This window comes from Crinia signifera, chromosome 5 (assembly GCF_055691185.1).
Source record: "Crinia signifera chromosome 5, ASM5569118v1, whole genome shotgun sequence".
NCBI classification, from domain to species: domain Eukaryota; kingdom Metazoa; phylum Chordata; class Amphibia; order Anura; family Myobatrachidae; genus Crinia; species Crinia signifera.
In genome coordinates this window covers 234,277,357-234,297,249 of record NC_139221.1, presented here as the reverse complement: position 1 = coordinate 234,297,249, position 19,893 = coordinate 234,277,357, and the positions used below count along the sequence as shown (strand labels likewise).

The following is a 19,893-nucleotide window of genomic DNA, read 5'->3' as shown; positions in this document are numbered from 1 at the left end:
TACTTCCCCCTGGCAGTGCAGCTGTTACATGTGGATTGTCCTGGTGATATTTTCCCGTAGCTTTAAATGGCTAGTGCTAATCTTATTTTCTTTTTCGAGTTATAATAACTCAGATTATAGGACAAGAATTACAACATGTTTTATTTCTCTCCTGGTGCAAGTCTTCAGTAAATCTGACCATTTGATAAAAGAACAAACCACTAATGCTGCTTTCGCACCGCAAAAGCTGCTTAGACCAGGTATTTAAAACGTTTGTTTTTTTCAACGGGTCAGAGCAAGTTTAACCCCTTTCACATCACATATAAATACCTGGTCTAAAGCAGGTTTGCGGTGTAAAAAGCAGCATGAGATGTCCTGGAGATGCGCTGGAGCGTATAGAGAGGGGATCAGGAGCACCAGAGCCCGCACCTAGACTGCCAGCAGGAGCTCCCCACTGCAGGCAGAGAGGAGAGCTGCAGGACGCTGGAAGGGTAAGGGTAGGGGGTCTGACACTGAGCATTAGCTGGTTTCCCGCTGAGCCAGCGCAGTGCATATTTAATGAGCCGGACGCTCATTACATATGTACATTTGTAATGAACGGCTCATTAGATATGTACATATGTAATGAGCGTCCGGTTCATTAACTATGCACTGCGCCGGGGACCAATAGTGCTCACTGCTGCCTGTGTACCGTTTCAGACCCGTTCAGGCAGCAAAAAAACGGGTATGAAACGGGTAGGACCCTGCTTTTCACTCTGGACCATTCAGACTGCACATATTACCGTTTTGAAACGGTAAAAAAACGACAATATACCGGTTAATATGTGCGGTCTGAAAGGAGCTGATGACTACCATTCACCGTGTGTTTCACAGACCTTATTTGTACCTCTAATGCAATTGTCAGCTGTATATATTTAAATACTGTTATTTTCTATTGTTGAAATGTATTCAACTGCTTAAAGCAGAAAGTAATAAGCTCCATAATAAGCAGCCACATGCTGTATATATTTACTGCTCCGTATCGAGGCAATGTATTCACACTAGAACATCTCATCCCAGCCACAATGATTGACAAAGACATTTCCTGCCATTTCCTGTCTGGATTTGAAGCAGCTATTTCATTTCATCTGTATGAATTGTCTTAAATATGCAGAAAGCAATGGTGCAGCAGGCACTTGAACAACTCAATGAGAATGAAGACATCCCGCAGCAGTTTGTAGAAATGGTATATTTTATAATGCTATTCAGACTGAATATCAAGAGATTTTGTTACTGTACCTTTCTATAAGGTCATTATTCTGGGTAGTGTTTAGAGCACCAGTAATTGATGGAGGGTCATGGTCTAGTATTCACTCTCTTTTGTAATAAATCACAGTAAAGCCTTCAGGTTGTCTGGTGGATTATTTGCAGTTTTCTTGTTCCACTTTTTTTTAGTACATCTTAATATATATTGTGCAATGGCATTTAAAGCAGTTAGGTAGGTGCCAATGTCTCATATGTGCACAATTCAAAGGGAGAATGGGCAAGACAGATGACAGGTGCTTTGCATAACAAGGCACCGGTATGAGGATCTGGATCGTGGCTGGAGATTTCAAACTAGAGTCATAGGTATATTGACCACAGACAGCACAAATACCATCCAGCTCTTGGTGGCTTGGTAGGAGATACGGTCACTAGGACTACAAGCATTAGGTCGACACACATTAGGCACATGTCGGCTCAAAAACAAAGTGAGACCTTTTGACTGTTGACCTTTCACGTTGTATGGACGTCTCCTTAAAAATGCTGGGCGTTCGCCTATGAACGCAGGCGTCGCAATGTCTGCTCGGGCGGAGGATAGCGGCTGGAATAGTAGTCAGTCTAGACCAGGCATGTCCAACGTTGGCCCTCCAGATGTTGTGAAACTACACTTCCCAGCATGCTTTTCCAAAGTTTTGCTATTAGAGAATGCTAAAACTATTGCAAAGCATGCTGGGATGTGTAGTTTCACAACATCTGGAGGGCCAAGGTTGGACATGCCTGGTCTAGACTGAAGGGGCTAAAAATCATATGATGGTGTGCGACCATCAAGGGGATTTGTGCGGCACGAGGGGAGGGGGGGCGTTTATTTGGGCGGCGGGTGTCATTTACCTGTTTGCTAGGCTGCCTAGTGTACAGCCCGGAATTAGACCCTGGGTTTCCCACTACTTTTAGAAAAACAGACAGGAAGGTGCCATAAGCTCAGGACTATTTAAAACTCCCAGAAATGAATGTATTAATGGCAGGAATTTAACCTTCTATTACAATGCTGTCAGTCAGCGCAATATAATGAAGTTATTAGAATAGTAAATAACATTTTCTAAACTTGGCAGTACTATAGGTCAGGGATGTAAAAGAAGACCTGAATTTAGACTTGTCAAGTAGATGTAATAGTTCCCTGTAAAATTACCTATCCAGCATGTTTCTATTCCCATCAGCTCAGTTTTATTAGTATATTGATGGTCAGTTCAGAGTGGTAGGCGATTGCATGTTGATATGACATGCTCAGTTATTAGGTTCTATTTATTTATCTCTACCGAATACAGTAGAACGTACCGGAAGGTTTGCTGTAAATGGAGATGTCTGTTTAAGAAGTATTCCAAAAGGTACAGTTAGGGCCACAATCCTCATCACTTCCGCCATTTCAGAATACAGTAATTATCTTTTTTTCCCCTTCTTCTACTGAAGATGGAATTGAGGCATCATCTATTATGTGTTTATGCATTCTGGTTAATGCATGTGCAGATGCATGCAGACAGGGCTGCCATCAGAATTTGCTGGACCCAGGACTGACAAAGTAGGCAGGGCCTCCCCTTAAAGTTTTTTTCAAAAGGCGGGTGGAGCTGTACATACTTTGGACGGTGCTACAGCTTTGGAATGCAGGACAGAGAGGGCTGGGCCTTGCTACCTTTGTAGCACAATGCAAAGCACATTGGTAATTAGAGAAGTGACACTAAATAGCAAAGACCTATTAGCAGGTGATGGATCATGGATGGATCTTCTGCCAAGTGTATCGGAGACCAGTACTACAATCCCCGCAGCATCCCCCCCCCTCTTTCCTGTGCAAATTTTAGTGCAAATTTAGAAGGTCCCAAACAATGAATCACACACCGTAACTGATGACATGAGGCAGGAGGCGGTAAATTCCGCCACTGATTACATGTATAGTAACAATGAATGGATAAAGGGACAGCTCCTCCAATAAGGGGATTATATAAATTAATTTAACGTGCGGGGGTGCGTGCAAGCAGTGGTGGTGGGCAGAGCCCTCAGCCAGGACCGCTGTTAAGAACGGCCACGGCAAAACCCTACTCAGACTCTATTGGCCTGGCAGGTGACCGTAGGTTGCAAGGTGCTAGGCTTTTCCTTTAGTCGCCGCGTTCGAAGGAGCGAGTTAAGCCCGCTCCAACCCCGACGACCATGAGGCCCTGTTAGTTAGATCGTGCTCTTGGTCCTGTTCCTATCTGGACTGAACACCCTAGCTAACGGCCCCAGGCCAAGGATGGGGAGTGGGATCGAGTCACAGGTACCGGACAAAGAAATAACGGGGTGCCACCAAACAAAACACGCCAACACAAAACAGTACGCTAACAGTAACGGTACCCCAAAACAGGCGTGAGCCCACAACTCCGAATCACGGAGAGCTGGACTAAGACAATAGTTGCCTAAAGGGCAGCTTGCCCACAGAAATACAGGAATAAGGAACCAGGCTCCACTGGCGCTCCACTGGAGCACTTACGTGAGCGGATCGAACCTTCGGTAGCACAGGATGGTAATGTGCATGCCAGGAGCGACTTGGCAGGACTAGATGATGATACGCTGAACAAGACAGAACCGGATCAAGACTGGACCAGGACCGTACCAAGACGTAACCGGACCAAGACGTAACCGGACCAAGACGTAACTGGACCAAGACTAGACTGAGACCGGACCAGGACTGGATGCAGACTGCAGCAAGATGGCAGCTGGACAATGGCTGGACGGTGACAAGACCACGACTGGACAATGGCTGAACCACAGCTGGCCCACAGTTGGACCAGACTAAACAGCACAGGGACACAGCAGACCGGGACAACAGAGTGCTGCAGGCACTCTGTAGGAAATAATATCACCGGCAGGGCTGAACTGGGCCAGATCCCTTTAAAAGGGATGTGCTGGACAATCAGCCGCCACCACCGGACCAAGCCCCCTGATGAGTTAATTTAGAACAGCTGGCCGGGTGCGTGCCGACCGGCATCCCCAGGTTGCCAAGCAACCTCCAGGCGATGCGGCCCTAGCACTAACAGCGTCCCCCTGCCGTGACGCGCCGCAGCCGGGCGGACCTGTCACTTAACCTGTCCCCCGCTAGGCTGAAGTCAAAGCAGGTTTTGCAGTGTGAAATCAGTATAAATGGGCGAGATGTTCTAAACCACAGGTCTTCAACCTGTGGCCCTCCAGATGTCCCACATGTCTCAGCGTGCACTGACAGTTTTGGCATGCTCTTATAGGAAAAAATGTGGCAATGCGTGTTGGAACATGTAGTTTCACAACATCTGGAGGGCCACAGGTTGAAGACCCATGTTCTAAGCCTTGAAAAGTGTTAAAATGGAGAGTGATAAACCACCAACCAATCAGCTCCTACCTGTCATTTTGCAAACACAGCCTGGCAATAAGGACCTGATTTGCTGGTGAGTTATCACTCTCCATTTTTATCACCTTTTTATATATATATGCCAGTTTTGAATTCTGCATAGTGTCTCCACTACATGACTTTGTGTAATATCTTGTAATCCCCTGAAAATAGAGGATTATGGGACTGCACTCTAGTCCCCTGAAAATGGGCCCAAAAAACTGAATGTTTGGGAGGTATGGCATAAGCTTCTAATGAGGTGTATGAAACTGGAATCATATTATAAAATCCAATCATTAAATGATTGCTTAGTTGTTTCAAGCTACTGCAGTACATTACATATTTGTGGTTGAAACCGTGAGAAAGTAGGCTCGTCCATGAGGAGTCTGAGTGACAGCTGTTCCATGTAGATATTTCATGGTGCGCCTGAACCAGCTCATAAGGGTATTGGAACGTAACAATATGAATCTATCCCATTGATTCTTACTAGGTTTTTATTCCTCCATTTTCTTTTTTGTTCATCTTGAATATATGTTTGATTACTTGCATAGAAGCGGCATTATCTTTGCAACCAATGCTCTCCTGTGTGATTGTCTGCTTTTCTCCTGAAGGTACAATCGATACTGCAAAGGCAAAGGCACATTTGCTTTGCTTGTTCAACTAACCATGACAGGGTAATGCTCATGATACGCTTGCACACTGCAATTGTCTGAGTGGAAAGGCAAGAGGCTTGTCCAGATCATTTTACAATTATTTTGTATCTGCTGAAACTTTTTGTCTTGAAAATAAAATCCTCTTTTTGTGTAAATGTCTGGACATGTCTCAGGCTCTGCTGATCTCTTTTCTAAATGGTTTAGTAGAAGTAAAGGTCCATAGACACTGGGCGATTATGCCCAGCGTGTATGGACAGCGATGATGTCAATCATCGCTGCGGGGAAAGCCGCTCAGTGTATACACGCTGAGGGGATTTCCCCCTGCCCGGCACCAAATGAGGGGGGAGGACGGCGTTGCATAGCGCAGCAGCAGCAGCGCTCACTGCTAATCGCCGGGCCTTACACACTGGGCGGATTTGAGCTGAAAGACGCTCAAACAGGCTGTTTTGAGCGGCTTTCAGCTCAAAGTCACCCAGTGTGTATTGGCCTTAAGAATGAGATGGGAAGACATATCTGGGGATAAAATGTTTGTTTTTTAGAACTGATATGGATATCACAGGTTTCCAGGTGTATCACCGTAACTTTGGCTGCAACAAATAATAATATAAATAAACCCAATGCCCGATACAAGTTGGAATAAGAGAAATATAGTTTGGGTGTCTCTTATTTTAAAACATATTTAAGTGGTATGAATTGGGACATAGGGGTTTATTCTGCTCGGTACGGTGGGACCGTAAACGGGCAGATCGGGTTTTTTTTTAATCTGCGCAGGCGTAGCTTTCGCAATGCGCATGTGTGGCGACCTCACACCGCTCACGGACGGGTCTCTCCGTGCGAAAAAACCTGTCTGCAAGAGCACGGTCTTTGTGAGCGGCATAGGGGTGTTTTTAGGGGAGCGGCCGGAATAATGAGGAAAACTGGGCGTAAACATGGGCGTACACGGGGGTGTGCACCAAAAATGTACGGTGCCACAACCGCCTCGATCAGCGAACGCGCTGTGCATTTTGGCCCAAAAACAGGCGGACGCCAAAGATAGCTCCAGACCATCCCTAGAGATAACGCATGAGAGCGGACGCCTGGGTCTGCTAATTAACGCTGATTACTACACAAACACATACACCTGAATGTAATAAGCAATGCTGCAGGCTATTAAGTGAAAACCATTATTTCACTACCTGCAAGCCACACACAGCACTCAAACACATTGGAAGCATATCTTTCTACACTTCAACATGTAAAGGTTGGTTTAATTTTAGGTAAGATTCATTCTAAGACCTGCTTATATATGTCAAGGTAGTTATTTTATAACCATCTACACCCATTCAGAAAGTGTTTTTGTATACTTTAAAAAGCAGGACACTCAATTCACAGAAGTCGACATGTGTCAACTTTTTCACTGTAACACCAACATAACTTTATTTAAAAGTAAAACCAATGTGGGGACACATAGATAGTGATTAAAATGCCACATTAGAACATAATAAATATACATGTAATGAGGGTTAAAATGTTGTTTTATTAGGGTGTTCAAACAAGAAACAGAGAAGAATGTCTTCTATGTGGTGCACCTCAAAAGTAGAACTATAAGCATAAAATGTAACCTTTATTGGATTTTATTAAAAGACAAAGAGGCGAAATATTGACAAACAGTGAAACATATAACACAGACAGTGTATTAAAAGAGGATAAGGAATTTATCCTCATTCAGTGTGGCCCAACTCCCTTGGGATCCCCTATCACGGTTTTGTGTGATTCCTTGAAAAGGTAGTGTTGACAGGCAGTTGACAATGCGGCGTGTATAATGCTAATGCTTCACTTTAATGCCTGTTAGAAAGTTGATATATGTACATTTGGCTAGTATAGCCTGCTGCCTGAGGCTCTAAATTGAGCTTAATAGCTGTATGGTGCCCTTAATACAATATAGTGAGTTCCCCACAGGGTGAGCGACTATGCAGATCTGCCACTATCTGCGTCGCTGACTCTGCCTGGGGAAGGGATGGCTGGAATAGCGTGGCTGATAACTGAGTGGTTAATCACAGGTTAAATAAACCTGTTTGTATAGCAAAATATATATATTTGCCAACGCATCCACAGTCAAATTTCCCTGAGGGTATGATGCCTATATAGCAGGTGGCAGCTAGTGAGAACTGCCACTTCTCCTCTAGTGCCACACTGCTGTTAGGCGGCAGGAATAATAGGTAGCGGCTTAGTTGTGTAGGGCTAGGTGGGCTGCGGCATGTATAATTCAGTGCCGTCTGCCTTGGAGTATCACACGCTATTGAGACTAGCGGTTAGGCTGTACAGAGTCAGTCGGGCGGCGGCGAGTCTTATACAACGCCGTCTGTCTGCTCTGAAATTGCACACGCTGTCAATGACAGCCAAGCCGGGCAGAGTTAGGCGGGCGGCGGCGTGTCTAATACAACGCCGTCCGTCCCCCGTCTGCTTAGGAGTGTTATCCAGTACGTCACACACTGTGCGGCTTTGGAGCGTGAGAGCGAGCCCAGTGGAGACTGGCATTCGCTCAGTTCAACTTTAGCGCTAGTACATAATCAAAATACAATAATCATTGGGGGGGGCAGAAAAAAAAAAAGGTCTCAATGGGTCTGGAGCTGAAAATTATCAAGGGCTTATTATGCTCAATAATAGGGGTTGTGGCCAGCACCTAATAATGTAGGGGCCTGACCAGTGTTCTGGTTGGGTGGTCTGCTCATGGCTTTGTCTCTATTTGTGTAAATACATTCAACTAATTATATATATATATATATATATATGTGTTGTAAAAGGCCTGGGTCTGGCATAGGAAAAATGCTAAGGGTTTAGTATTGGGGGGACTCTCAGTGCCGACCATGTATCTAGCCCTTTCACGTGACAGACACAAATGTATGTTTGAGTCTTTCCTGTTGGCAATATTTCAAGACCTTGCCACTGTGACTCTCTTAAAGACGTTCGGACCTCAGAAGTTGCACCCAAGTTCTCAGAGATAACAACGTCAAATACAGATGGGGACTCCCCTTCGCCCTAGTTGTCACCTGGGAGGGCGGACAACTGACAGCTTTCCCACATTGGCCCACTGGGCTAGAGTTTAGGCTCTTTCCTAGCGCAATCTTTATTTGCTGGCGCAACTGCGGCTCAAAGGGAGACTTCTGCCACATATGGTGGAACTGCCCCAAGATTCGACCCTATTGGACTCATATTGAGTCTCTATTAAGAAAGGTGTCACTCTCAATCCATGGTCCGTGCTGCTGGGTTATCCAATAGAAGGACTTAGCCCTCCCTCAAAAAAACTAGCCCTTCATATTCTACATGCGGCTAGGAGTGCTTTGGCCTCTAGCTGGAAACAACCTTCTCAACCCCCTATGCAAATGGTACTTTCTAAGATATGGTTTATTGTTTCTATGGAAAGAATTACCCATGTCCTACATGACACTATCGCCAAATTCAAAGAGATATGGTCCCCATGGTATGTCCATTCTGACAACCCCTCTCCTGGGACCTGAGGTGCAAGATAAAACAGGATCAAGCTTCAATCCTAACATAAAAGTTGTGTTTCAGACTCAACTCTGCTTCCCATATACCCTGGCTCAGTGGTCCCTCCCCTTTCCTATGTGTTTCTCCCACTCCACTTTCTTTGCCTCTATTTCCTATCCTCAATTCTCTTTTTCTTCCCCTTTTTATTATTCTTTTACTATTACATGGTTTATTGTTTTACAATTTAACTTTTATATGTTAAAACTGCATTGCTCCTTTGGATGCTCAAGTTGCAGATTAACATTACTTCTGGACATCTATATATTGTACTACTTGTCTATGTGGCTATGCAAGAAGCTCTGCAATAAAATAACTTTATTTAAAAAAAAACAACCTTTAAAAACTTTTCAAAGTCGCTTAGATGCTTATGCTTGCCCGTTTTTTCCTGTTACCAACGGGTCTCCTTCAACTGATTGTTCACTTGCTGCCTAATATATCCCACCCCATGACAGGTACTGTTGTAACAAGAATATCCATGTTATTCACTTTACCTGTCAGTGGTTTGAATGTTAAGTCTGATGAGTGTATATCCTGGTATATTGGAAAACAAGGGCTGAAGGTGATACAGGTTGAGTATCCCGTATCCAAAATGCTCGGGACCAGGAGAATTTTGGATAACGGATTATTCCGTATTTCGGAATATTTTAATATTTCAATTATGTATTTTGAAGTATCTTGCATGTATGCTGTATAAACACATAAAATACACACAAATATATTTTATTACCACATAAAATACACACAAATATATTTTATTTGTTCAAAAAACAAGGTTTCAAAACAAGAAACAAAATTTGTGTACTATCTCAGATATTGAATTTGAATGCCAAGCAATCATTTTCTTGCACATATATAGTGCCAGTTACATATCATGTCACCAGTAGTGCTGTTACAAATGTCCCCAGTGAGTTTTTAGCAAAAAATATTTTTTTTTTTCACTTTCTGGAATGTATGGTTTTCGGAATAATTCGGATAACGGATACTCGGATACGGGATACTCAACCTGTACAAAGTTTTAGAAAGCTGCAGAGAACTCAAATTTAATTCTATCAGAATATTATTTCAGTACCTAAAGTGCTATATTTTGGTTATATAATAGCAAGAGTGTAAGACCAGTGAAACAAGGAATGTTTAACTGTTTGAGTGAATTATGTAAGGGTCTATAAGCACAGGCCACAACTCCTTTGAGAACCTTACAGAAAGGACGCAGAATATATCTGGATTTTTAATGCTCTCAAAAGCTTTTAAGACTGTCAAATAACTCATAGGCAAGCAAACAGAACAATAAATAAATAATAAAGATTATGGCATTCAAGTAACTGCATCACAAATAGTACTAAGGGCCTGATTCAGAGATGAATGCTATAATTACATACCTCCCAAATGTCCCGATTTTCTGTCCCGAAATATATGTCACGCTCCCGCCAATGCTAGTTGGGAATTATTTCTGGACTTCCCTCTTAGGGCAGTATTCAATGAAAAAAATTCGCCAAAATAAAAAAAAAAAAATATACTTTTAGTTTAAAAGTTCACATTCCAGCTCTCCATGAAAAGATGGAGAATTGCTACACGGAGAGAGACGGCGAAAATCACTTAGAAAGACGGCGAATATTTCACATTGAATAGAGTTGCTCGCTTTTGGAGAGCAAAATGCTCCGTCCAAGGCGAAAAAAGCACAAATTCGCCATGAAACAGGGCGAATTTTTCTCATTGAATACTGCCCTTAATGTATGATTTCCATCACCTGTGGTGAAACATCTTGCTTATCAGTGAACCTGTCAAAACAGCTGATAGCAATCATACATTAAGAGGGAAGTCAGGGAGCAAAGCATTGTGTCCCTCCTGGAATGGATCATGTTGGGAGGTATGAAATATGTCATATTCACATGAGGCATCTTAGGTAAATATACTCCCACTGTTGGCTTTTCTGATCCGATCCTATGTTTGACGCAGCCATCGCATCAACTGCGTGACTATCAGACATTCTGAGTAAACCTCAGAAAATGGGCCACCCTGTCACCTCCCCGAAACATCAGCAACATGTCAAATGTCAATTGGCCAAACTAAATCGGTGCATTCTGTTCATTCTTTATTTGCTGGTACAGTTCAGGCAAATTTGGTACACTTGGAGGGTATGCATTAGTGGAATGTGATAAGGCCTATAATGACATGTATGACTGCAGAACAGTGGTAACATAGAGTTATAAATTCTCTAGCGGAGGCTTCACATCTGCACAGGATAATGATGAGATTGAGGCTAATATATACAAAGGGTACCCAGAAAGGAGGAAGGATGGACTGGACAGAGATAAGCGAGTGTCTGGCATCAGCTTATAGGGCAGTATTCAATGAGAAAAATTCGCTGTGATTTCTGGAGAGTTTGTGCTTTTCACGCGGTGGAGAGAGTTTTTTTTTCTCCAAAGGCGAGCCACCCTATTCAATGTGAAATATTCTCCGTCTTTCTAAGTGATTCTCGCCGTCTCTCTCCGTGAAGAAATTCTCCATCTTTTGATGGAGAGCAGGAATGTGAACTTTTAAACTAAAAGGGTGTTTTTTTTAATTTTGGTGTCAAAAAATCAGTTTTTTTTTTCTGTGAAGGGCCATGTTATTTTTATTCATGTGCCTATAGCACATGAATATATATTTAATTTTGAAAAAAATATTTTTTTACATTTTTTTTTTTTTTTTTTTTTTACACAGTGCAGCCAGCAGGGGGCCGGAGCGCTCGAGCCGCTCATTAGATATTCATATATTCACTGCACCCGATGCACGTTCGGGTACAGTGAATACTGGGTCCCCCGCTGGCTATAGGGGGGGCAGCCTGTGCTGCCTGGGTCCAGGGGAGCCCTGCTCCCCACCCCATATCCCCTGCAGCAGCCAAGAGAGACTTTAATCTCTCTTGGCTGCTACGTCCCCCGGCTCCCTGACAGCTCCCTGCCGCGGACGCTCGTCCGCTGCAGGGGTTAAGACTCGCCGCGAGTGGCGGCGAGTCTTTAACACGTTGAATAGGGGGAGCAGGAGTGGCAGCGAGCCCTCCGGAACACGGAGAGTGCACAGCGAGCAAAAAAAAATGCTCGCCGTGCACGGAGAATATTTTCATTGAATACTGCCCATAGTGACAGGTACTATATGGGAAGGCAACAGCCGATACATGGTATGTATTCTGCAAATGAATCAAAAGTGATTTCCATAAAGATTGATGGAAACTGGGAATTTGTTGTCAGAGTTAATGGGGGCATACTCATGGGATATCTGATTGTCTGTGCAGGGAAATATTGACTAAATATAAATAGTGGTCACCTGGGAACAGTGATTACCAATAGACATGTCACTAATGCAGTGTTCTAGTCACATATCAGGAAGCTATTGTAAATTAGGGAGCTAATAATAAACCACTAAGGAATATACCACTAAGGAATTTATATAGTAATGCTTTCAGTATACAGCCTGCAAACCACTTTGATATATGCACATATAAATGTACAGTATATAAATGGCATTAGGATGTTTTTTGCAAATTGGCAATCACCAAATCACGACCCTGGACATTTCAAATGGGTACGTTTACACCACCTGCAAACCCGGATTTTTGCGCACTCCCGTGCAAGACCCGGATTATTTAGGCTGGTGTAAGAGGGGTATTACAGCTGTTTCCTACTCAGAAACCATCAATAACCGCATCTCTTCTCACTTGTATCAACCATCTCCACGACAACCCGCCCCTAGTAGTACACAGACAACTCCTTTGTTTCCCTACATCTCAGCTGTATTGTGTACTGAGAAAGCTGTTTTAGTAATAATTAAATAAATAATATTTCCAACTATGTACCCTGTCTTGTTCTAATGTGTGCCATACAGTATGTACTGTGTACTGTGCTGAGAACCACCCGTGGTGCCTTAGAAATAAAATATAATAATAATAACTATTGATGCCTTGAGATGTCCCAGAACAAGCATTGTATGCTATTAGATCAGACCTGTCCACATAAGGGCCTTTATTCAGATCTGATAGCAGCACAAATTTGGGTACTCTTTACCTAGAACGGCGCCCATCGGGGTGATCGCGGGATGTACATAAACGGCCGCGACGCGATGCCCGCGATCACCCGATTTTCCCATAGGGAACAATGTTAAAAAGCATAATTGACCGCGATTTTGCATTCAATGCCTCAATGCCCGCGATTTTACCATAGGAATCAATGTTAAATGGGCTACAGAGCCCAAATAGCCCCAATTAACCCTTAAATGTCACCCCAATTTTTGTACGCCACCCCACGATCCACGCCAACCCGAAGCATGGCGAGCGCAGCGGTACGCGTCCTCCGACCTTTTCATGCCCTACTATCCACGTCGGCGTGGAGTTGAGAATAGAATAGTGTGGCGAGCGCAGCGAGCCACCGAGCCCGAAGCGTGGCGAGCGCAGCGAGCCCCGCGAGGGGACGCGGATACCTTCACAGTTATACGCGTCCCCTCGCGGACTTCACAGGTGTCCGTGGTGACGCGGACACCTGTGAAGCCCGCGAAGGGACGCGTTTACCTGTGAAGGTATCCGCGTCCCCTCGCGGGGCTCGCTGCGCTCGCCACGCTTCGGGCTCGGTGGCTCGCTGCGCTCGCCACACTATTCTATTCTCAACTCCACGCCGACGTGGATAGTAGGGCATGAAAAGGTCGGAGGACGCGTACCGCCGCCCCTCGCGGGCTCGCTGCGCTCGCCACGCTTCGGGTTGGCGTGGATCGTGGGGTGGCGTACAAAAATTGGGGTGACATTTAAGGGTTAATTGGGGCTATTTGGGCTCTGTAGCCCATTTAACATTGATTCCTATGGTAAAATCGCGGGCATTGAGGCATTTTAAAGTAAAATCGCGGTCAATCAGGCTTTTTAACATTGTTCCCTATGGGAAAATCGCGGTCATCGCGGGTACACGATTTTTATGTACCCGCGATTTACCCGCGATGCCCGCGATTTTTTACCCCCGACGCCCGCGATTCTGATCGCGGGCGCCGTTCTAGGTAAAGAGTACCCAAATTTGTTTGGAAATTGGGCAAAACCATGTGCACTGCAGGTGGGGCAGACAATGCTTCGTAAAAAAAAAAAAAAAGCTTCAGTCATGGCTTCCAATTATTGGTGGCACTTTAATTATGCAGTATTAATGCAGTATTAATTATGCAGTATTGTTTAGGCTTGTGTCTTTGCTTTGAATACTATAACTGTTTACTGAATATATAAAAAATAATTACATTCTAGATTTAAACTAAACCATGGCAATTTTGTGTAATTAGTATAATTAAAAAAAATATTTAACAATGTAAATATTTAAGGAATCTGATTTGGCCATTCTTTACCTAAGTCATTTTTAGTAGAGATGTGCGGGTTTGGTTTTAGCCAGATTTACTCAGATTTCAAAGCAGGATCTTAGTGGCTATGCAAAACATGTGACAAATGATAGCCAATCAAAGAAATAGAATTTGCACTAATTTCAGTGCTAAGAACCGAGTATCTCTCATTCTGTACACACAGAGAGATTTGCAGTCATTTGCTAAGCACTCTGACTACATTTTGACTGCATGCACTGACTTAGTTAGCAAGAGATATTTAAACTCTTGGAGCATACACACAGAGAGATATGTGCTTATTTTCTAAGCAATCTAGTCAGATAGCTCAGAAAATAGCCCACATTTGCTCCGTGTGTATGCCCCTTTATATCATTGACTCATATATGGGTACAAGCACTGGATCACATTGATAAGTTTTCCCTTACGTATTGTTCCAAGTATGTGCAATAATGTTTTTCCCCTTGTTTTGGCTTCTTTAGATATTTTATATTGGACTTCGACTCTGGGATTCTACAGTATTTTGTCACAGAGGCAAGCAAAAATCAGAAACCCAGAGGATTCTTATCTCTTACCGGATCAGTGATTTCTTTAAGTGATGAGGCACCCAACATGATAGTTGTATATTCTACAAATGGAGAAGTGTATAAGCTGAGAGGTAAGGTCATGGAATTATAAATCTAAACTCTAATTCATAGATTTGTTTTCTATGCAGTGATAGCTTGGTTTACTTCATTTTCTGCTGTGCACATTGGCCTATTTTTACTGTCTCGCTGGGCTGTCATGATATATTTTGTGCATTTGTCTCTACTTAGAGGTTTCTGCCGAATGTAGGTGTCGACGCGTGGCCAGTGTATCTTCTGGAAACCCAAGGGAGATGTATTTTCGCCTGGCACAGGCCAGGCTGTCATCTGTTCATGGCAAAAAAAGAGCTGTATTCCCTCTCTCATCTCCATTACCTTTTGGAAGGGATCCCACTGTCACAGTGACTGATAGAAAGTTATTAAGCAACCCAAGAAAAGCCTTTTCTCTGTAATATAATGAAATTCACTTGCTTTACAGCTGGAGCTTACACTTAGGGATACGTTTCCATCGCTTTAGAGAACTAAAAGCATAGTTACCTACAGTCACGGAACAACTGGGAGGCTCCGGAAAATTGTGTGGCACTTCCAGCCTCCTGCAATGGTGTAGAAGACCCCCGCATCCTCCACAGCCACAGAGACAAATGCCGGTGATCGTGGTGCTTCAAGGAGGGAGTGGGGCTAACATAATGCAAATCACGTGACTTTGTGTCACTTTATCCTGGCCCCCTCTATGTAGACTTTCAAATTGGGGCATTTGACTGTCATTGGGTGGGGCATGATGACCTCAGCGCTGATGTGAGGATTGATCCCCTTTGTATCTTAGGATACTTACCATTTTGTTTCCATGATGACATCAGCGCCTGTCCCCGAAACCCAAACTATACACCACAATCTCCTTTCTGGGCTTCTGCCAGAGAAGAGTACAGGAAACTAGGTAGCAATGACTAAAAGTAAAAGTTTACTGACATTATGGGCAGGATGCACCAATGCTAAAAAAAAACACCCAATACTCAAAAATGCATATGCATGAAGCTCTGAAATATGATACATTCTGGGCTTATATGTGGTGGGATGGCATTGTCCTATGGAAGCCTATCATCTTCGTTCCGTGTTTCCCCTGAGAGGGATCCAAATGGATCCCACCAAACACCCCTTTGACTCATGAGCAGAGGACCTCCCAGGTACTAAACCGGGAGAGATGTATTTTGTGGTTTTTTTTCTAAGCATACAGCATTAATAAACGCCATTATGCTTTCAAAGAGTTGCTGGGTGCAGTGCATTCAAAATGGGATGCGTCATGCATTACTCTCTCTTTATGGTTAATTTATTATTTGTCTGTATACACTATGCAATTTGTTTATCAATTAGTATGCTATGAGATAGAATTTTATACAGTATATAATAAATTTTTCACAAAGTTAGATTTCATATGACCTAAGATAAAGTGTTCTTGAGTTAGTATTCAGTTTGATAATGGTATCTTAACCAATGAATATGGTATATTATTGAGAATGTCAGGCAGGTCAAAAATGTGATTTTTGCATATATGTTATTTAAAGGTGTAATCACTTACAAGGCATAGTTTTACCTTTTAAGCAGCAGCGGCTCCTACCTTAGTGTAGGAGGGGGGCTGCCCCTGGCCGCGATGCTGGCACCCCCTCCGCTGCCACTGCTTCTGGTCCTCACCACCGCTGCCACCGCCCCCACTTTGTCAGCAGCCCATAGAACGTAAATCATGGTCCTGGCACCTGCACACTGCAGATGACAAGCACCGGGACTGGGTGCCAGACGGGGTCCCGACATTCGGAATCCCGACAGTCATTTACCCGACGTCGGGATCCCGACTGTTAAAATACCGACGCACGGGTTCCCGACAGCCACAGGCTATTCTCCCTTGTGGGGGTCCACGACCACCACGAGGGAGAATAGAATAGGTGGCGAGTGTAAATGATAACTCCAGATGTCAATCTTTCAGGGACGAAGTATAAATTAAAAAACTGGATCCTTTGGAGATCCTAATAGGTAGATGCACACCAGCATCAATTTCCATGGGGGTCCTTATTTATGTTCTCCACCTGCTGAAATCCCCTCAGAACCTGTGATTTTAAATAAGGACCCCCACAGAAATTGATGCTGGGACCCCCATGGAAATTGATGCTGGTGTACATCTACCTATTAGGATCTCCAAAGGATCCAGTTTTTGAATTTATACTTCGTCCCTGAAAGGTTGACATCTGGAGTTATCATTTACACTCATGTTCTATATGCCTATGGAATGTTACCCCCGAGGAAGTCGAAACGCGTTGGGTTTTTTCCTTGCATTTGTTGAATCAAATTATTGACTCCATACGGATGAGAAAAGTGCTTTTATCTTGTGTTTAAAAAAATATATATATATTGTATTAAAACTGTTAAACAGTGATTTGTACATTGTTACTACGGTTCTTCCTATCGGATTTGGTGGTGGAACTACATACCAGGGGCGCACTCTGTTTCCTACCATATATATATATATATATATATATATATATATATATATATATATATATATATATATATATATATTCCAACAATAATGGTACTCAGGAGGCTGTTTCCAGCATATAAAACGATTGTATTGGAACAAGCTTTCGAGGTTCTACCCCCTTCGTCAGGTTAAACAATCCTACAGCCTGTACAATACAAATGTTTTATATGCTGGAAACAGCCTCCTGAGTGCCATTATTGTTGGACTGTATAGATTTTTTCTGTGGGCACCGGGGCTTGCTGCTGTGTTATAACGGGAGTGCCGGCTGATTTGGATATATATATATATATATATATATATAGAGGGCAGATGAGGGCACTCCAGAACAACAACAGCGTAAGTGCCGGGGTGCAGCGGATGGCAGGGATATGCAGGAGGACAGGAAACAAAGGCACTCCACGGGCTTTCTAAAATAACGGGCACAAGGGCACACAGTGTGCCCTTGTGCCCGTTATTTTAGAAAGCCCGTGGAGTGCCTTTGTTTCCTGTCCTCATATATATATATATATATATATATATATATATATATATATATATAAATTCTTATTATTAAAATTAGCATTACCACATGTATAAAGTTGAAATCACATTTTAGACGTATGATTTTAACATATTTAACATATTGAGTTTTTCTTTTATTACCATTCAGCAGTAGACAATTAACAACACTGCTTTTCAAATATTACCAAATAAAAGATACATGTAAATGAAAGTATGGTGGATCTATCAAATCCTTATAACTGTCAACTTTATAAACCTAATTCATCTTCTGCCAACTTTTTTTATACATATGTATAAAAATTAGATACTGTATAACTAAGTTGCAGATGTCCATGAAAATATACAGTATTAATTACTAAAAGGCAACATAATTAATAAAGCATTATGTTCACATAGAAAAGACAACCAACAAACGTACCTAATTATTAATAACTAAACTGTGTATAGATGCTTCCATCTGGTTAGATGGCACAGAGTGTTCTCCATCTGGCAGGATTATATTATACAATAGCATAAAAATAATGATATAAATTGTACTTTTTCTCCAAGAACATGTTATCAAGTTTAAGATGCAATAATCAAGTATGTAACAAGGCGTACTTAGTTTTACTTTTCAAAAAAGCTTAGGCACTGTAATTGTTTGGATTGTTTTTTTTTTATGTCTCCTTCGAGCACCCAAAGCACAAACTGTCCTAGAAACAGCACAAAACATACTTGGGGAAATTTACTAAGATTCTGGAATAAGGCCAATGCGCAGTGCGAATGGATACGACCCACTTCGGCTGTACAATTTTATGAAAAAAGAGGGAAGATTAGAGATTTGTGGGGTGCACTCCGAGGTATACTGTGGGGGACGTCCAACTGAGTATTATCACAATTTCTAAAATTTAACTTTTATTGATCCAATTAAAAAGAGGTGTACGGTTTACATCCTCTCATATAAGACAGTAATTAGAATGTGCAGAAAAAGGAAAAAAGAAAATGTGGTTAAAAACAGGATGTGGATGCTGATATTTTTATCGATTTTTTTAACTCTAATGTCTAGTTGGACCCCTGTTTAGTTCTGTGGGATAATCTATTATGATTCAACTCCCAGGCTTCTTGGTATTAATCTTATGTTACCAGCAATATGTGGTTCTTTTGATGTATAACACCGGTATTGGTATTAACACAGTGTATCTATGTGCTGGTTACCATCCACTGTAGTGCCAAATATTTATATTTATTGCTAACCTCCTAGGTATTTCAGCAATGCACTGTGGTGGTTATTATTGTATACGGTGTGTGGTAGATTTCTTTTAAATAACTTCACAGTAAGTGGGACCCCAAGTTATTGTATGGTTAAGGTGCCGTTGCTCTTATTGGTTCGGGTGTGATCGTTTATTTCGCATACACACCAGGGCACTTATTAGTCGTGTCCTTTCACCAGACGCGTACCCGGACAATTGTATTGACACTTTTGCTGTTATATTCAAAATTATCTATATTGAGAGCTGTTAGTGCTGCCCTTATATGTAGCTTTGGGGTCACAGCGCTGCAGTAATGTTTAGTATTTAGTGTATCGACGCTGTAGTTATTAAAGAGCTGCGTATTCCCTGGCTTGTACCACAGGAGCAGGCACGTTCTTTATGTTATACTGTTTGCCCTGAGGAAGCCGGCAAAGCCGGAGAAATGCGCATAGGCGCGTGATGTTGGATTGCTAAATGTATTTGAATGTATACCTAATGTCGTGAAATAATTAGAATGTACCCCCAAACCCCTGTATTTTACTAAGGTGTGTGTGATCAATAGTATGGAATAAGAAGCAGCGTGCATTGACCAATACTAAGGTGTGCACGGACTTACTGCACGTGGCAGCAGACGCCAAGTGCAGGAGAGATACCATTACTATTAAATCACAGTAGCGCTGACAGACACTAATATCTGTAGAGAAGTACCGATACATGCAATAGCAGATGTGTGAATATAACAGGAGCTCCCCAAATAATTTACTGGAGGAATCTGAGCACTGCATGCATATATAAAGTACGTGCCTGCTCCTACGGCACAAGCCAGAGAATACGCAGCTCTTTAAAAGCTACAGCGCAGATGTACTAAACATCAAAACATCATTATAACGCTGTGACCCTTAAGTGACACATAAGGACAGTACTAACAGCCCCT

The 19,893-nt window shown here is 42.7% G+C and overlaps 1 protein-coding gene across 2 annotated transcripts in view; it reads left to right on the top strand.

Moving 5' to 3' along the window:
• Window positions 1-19,893, top strand: part of OSBPL10 (oxysterol binding protein like 10) — a 389,517-nt gene that overhangs the window by 116,772 nt on the left and 252,852 nt on the right. For both annotated transcript variants that reach the window (XM_083188653.1, XM_083188650.1), the window contains exon 2: window positions 14,601-14,776. In XM_083188653.1, the coding sequence (XP_083044779.1) occupies window positions 14,601-14,776 (176 nt within the window). The remainder of the gene's footprint in view (window positions 1-14,600; window positions 14,777-19,893) is intronic.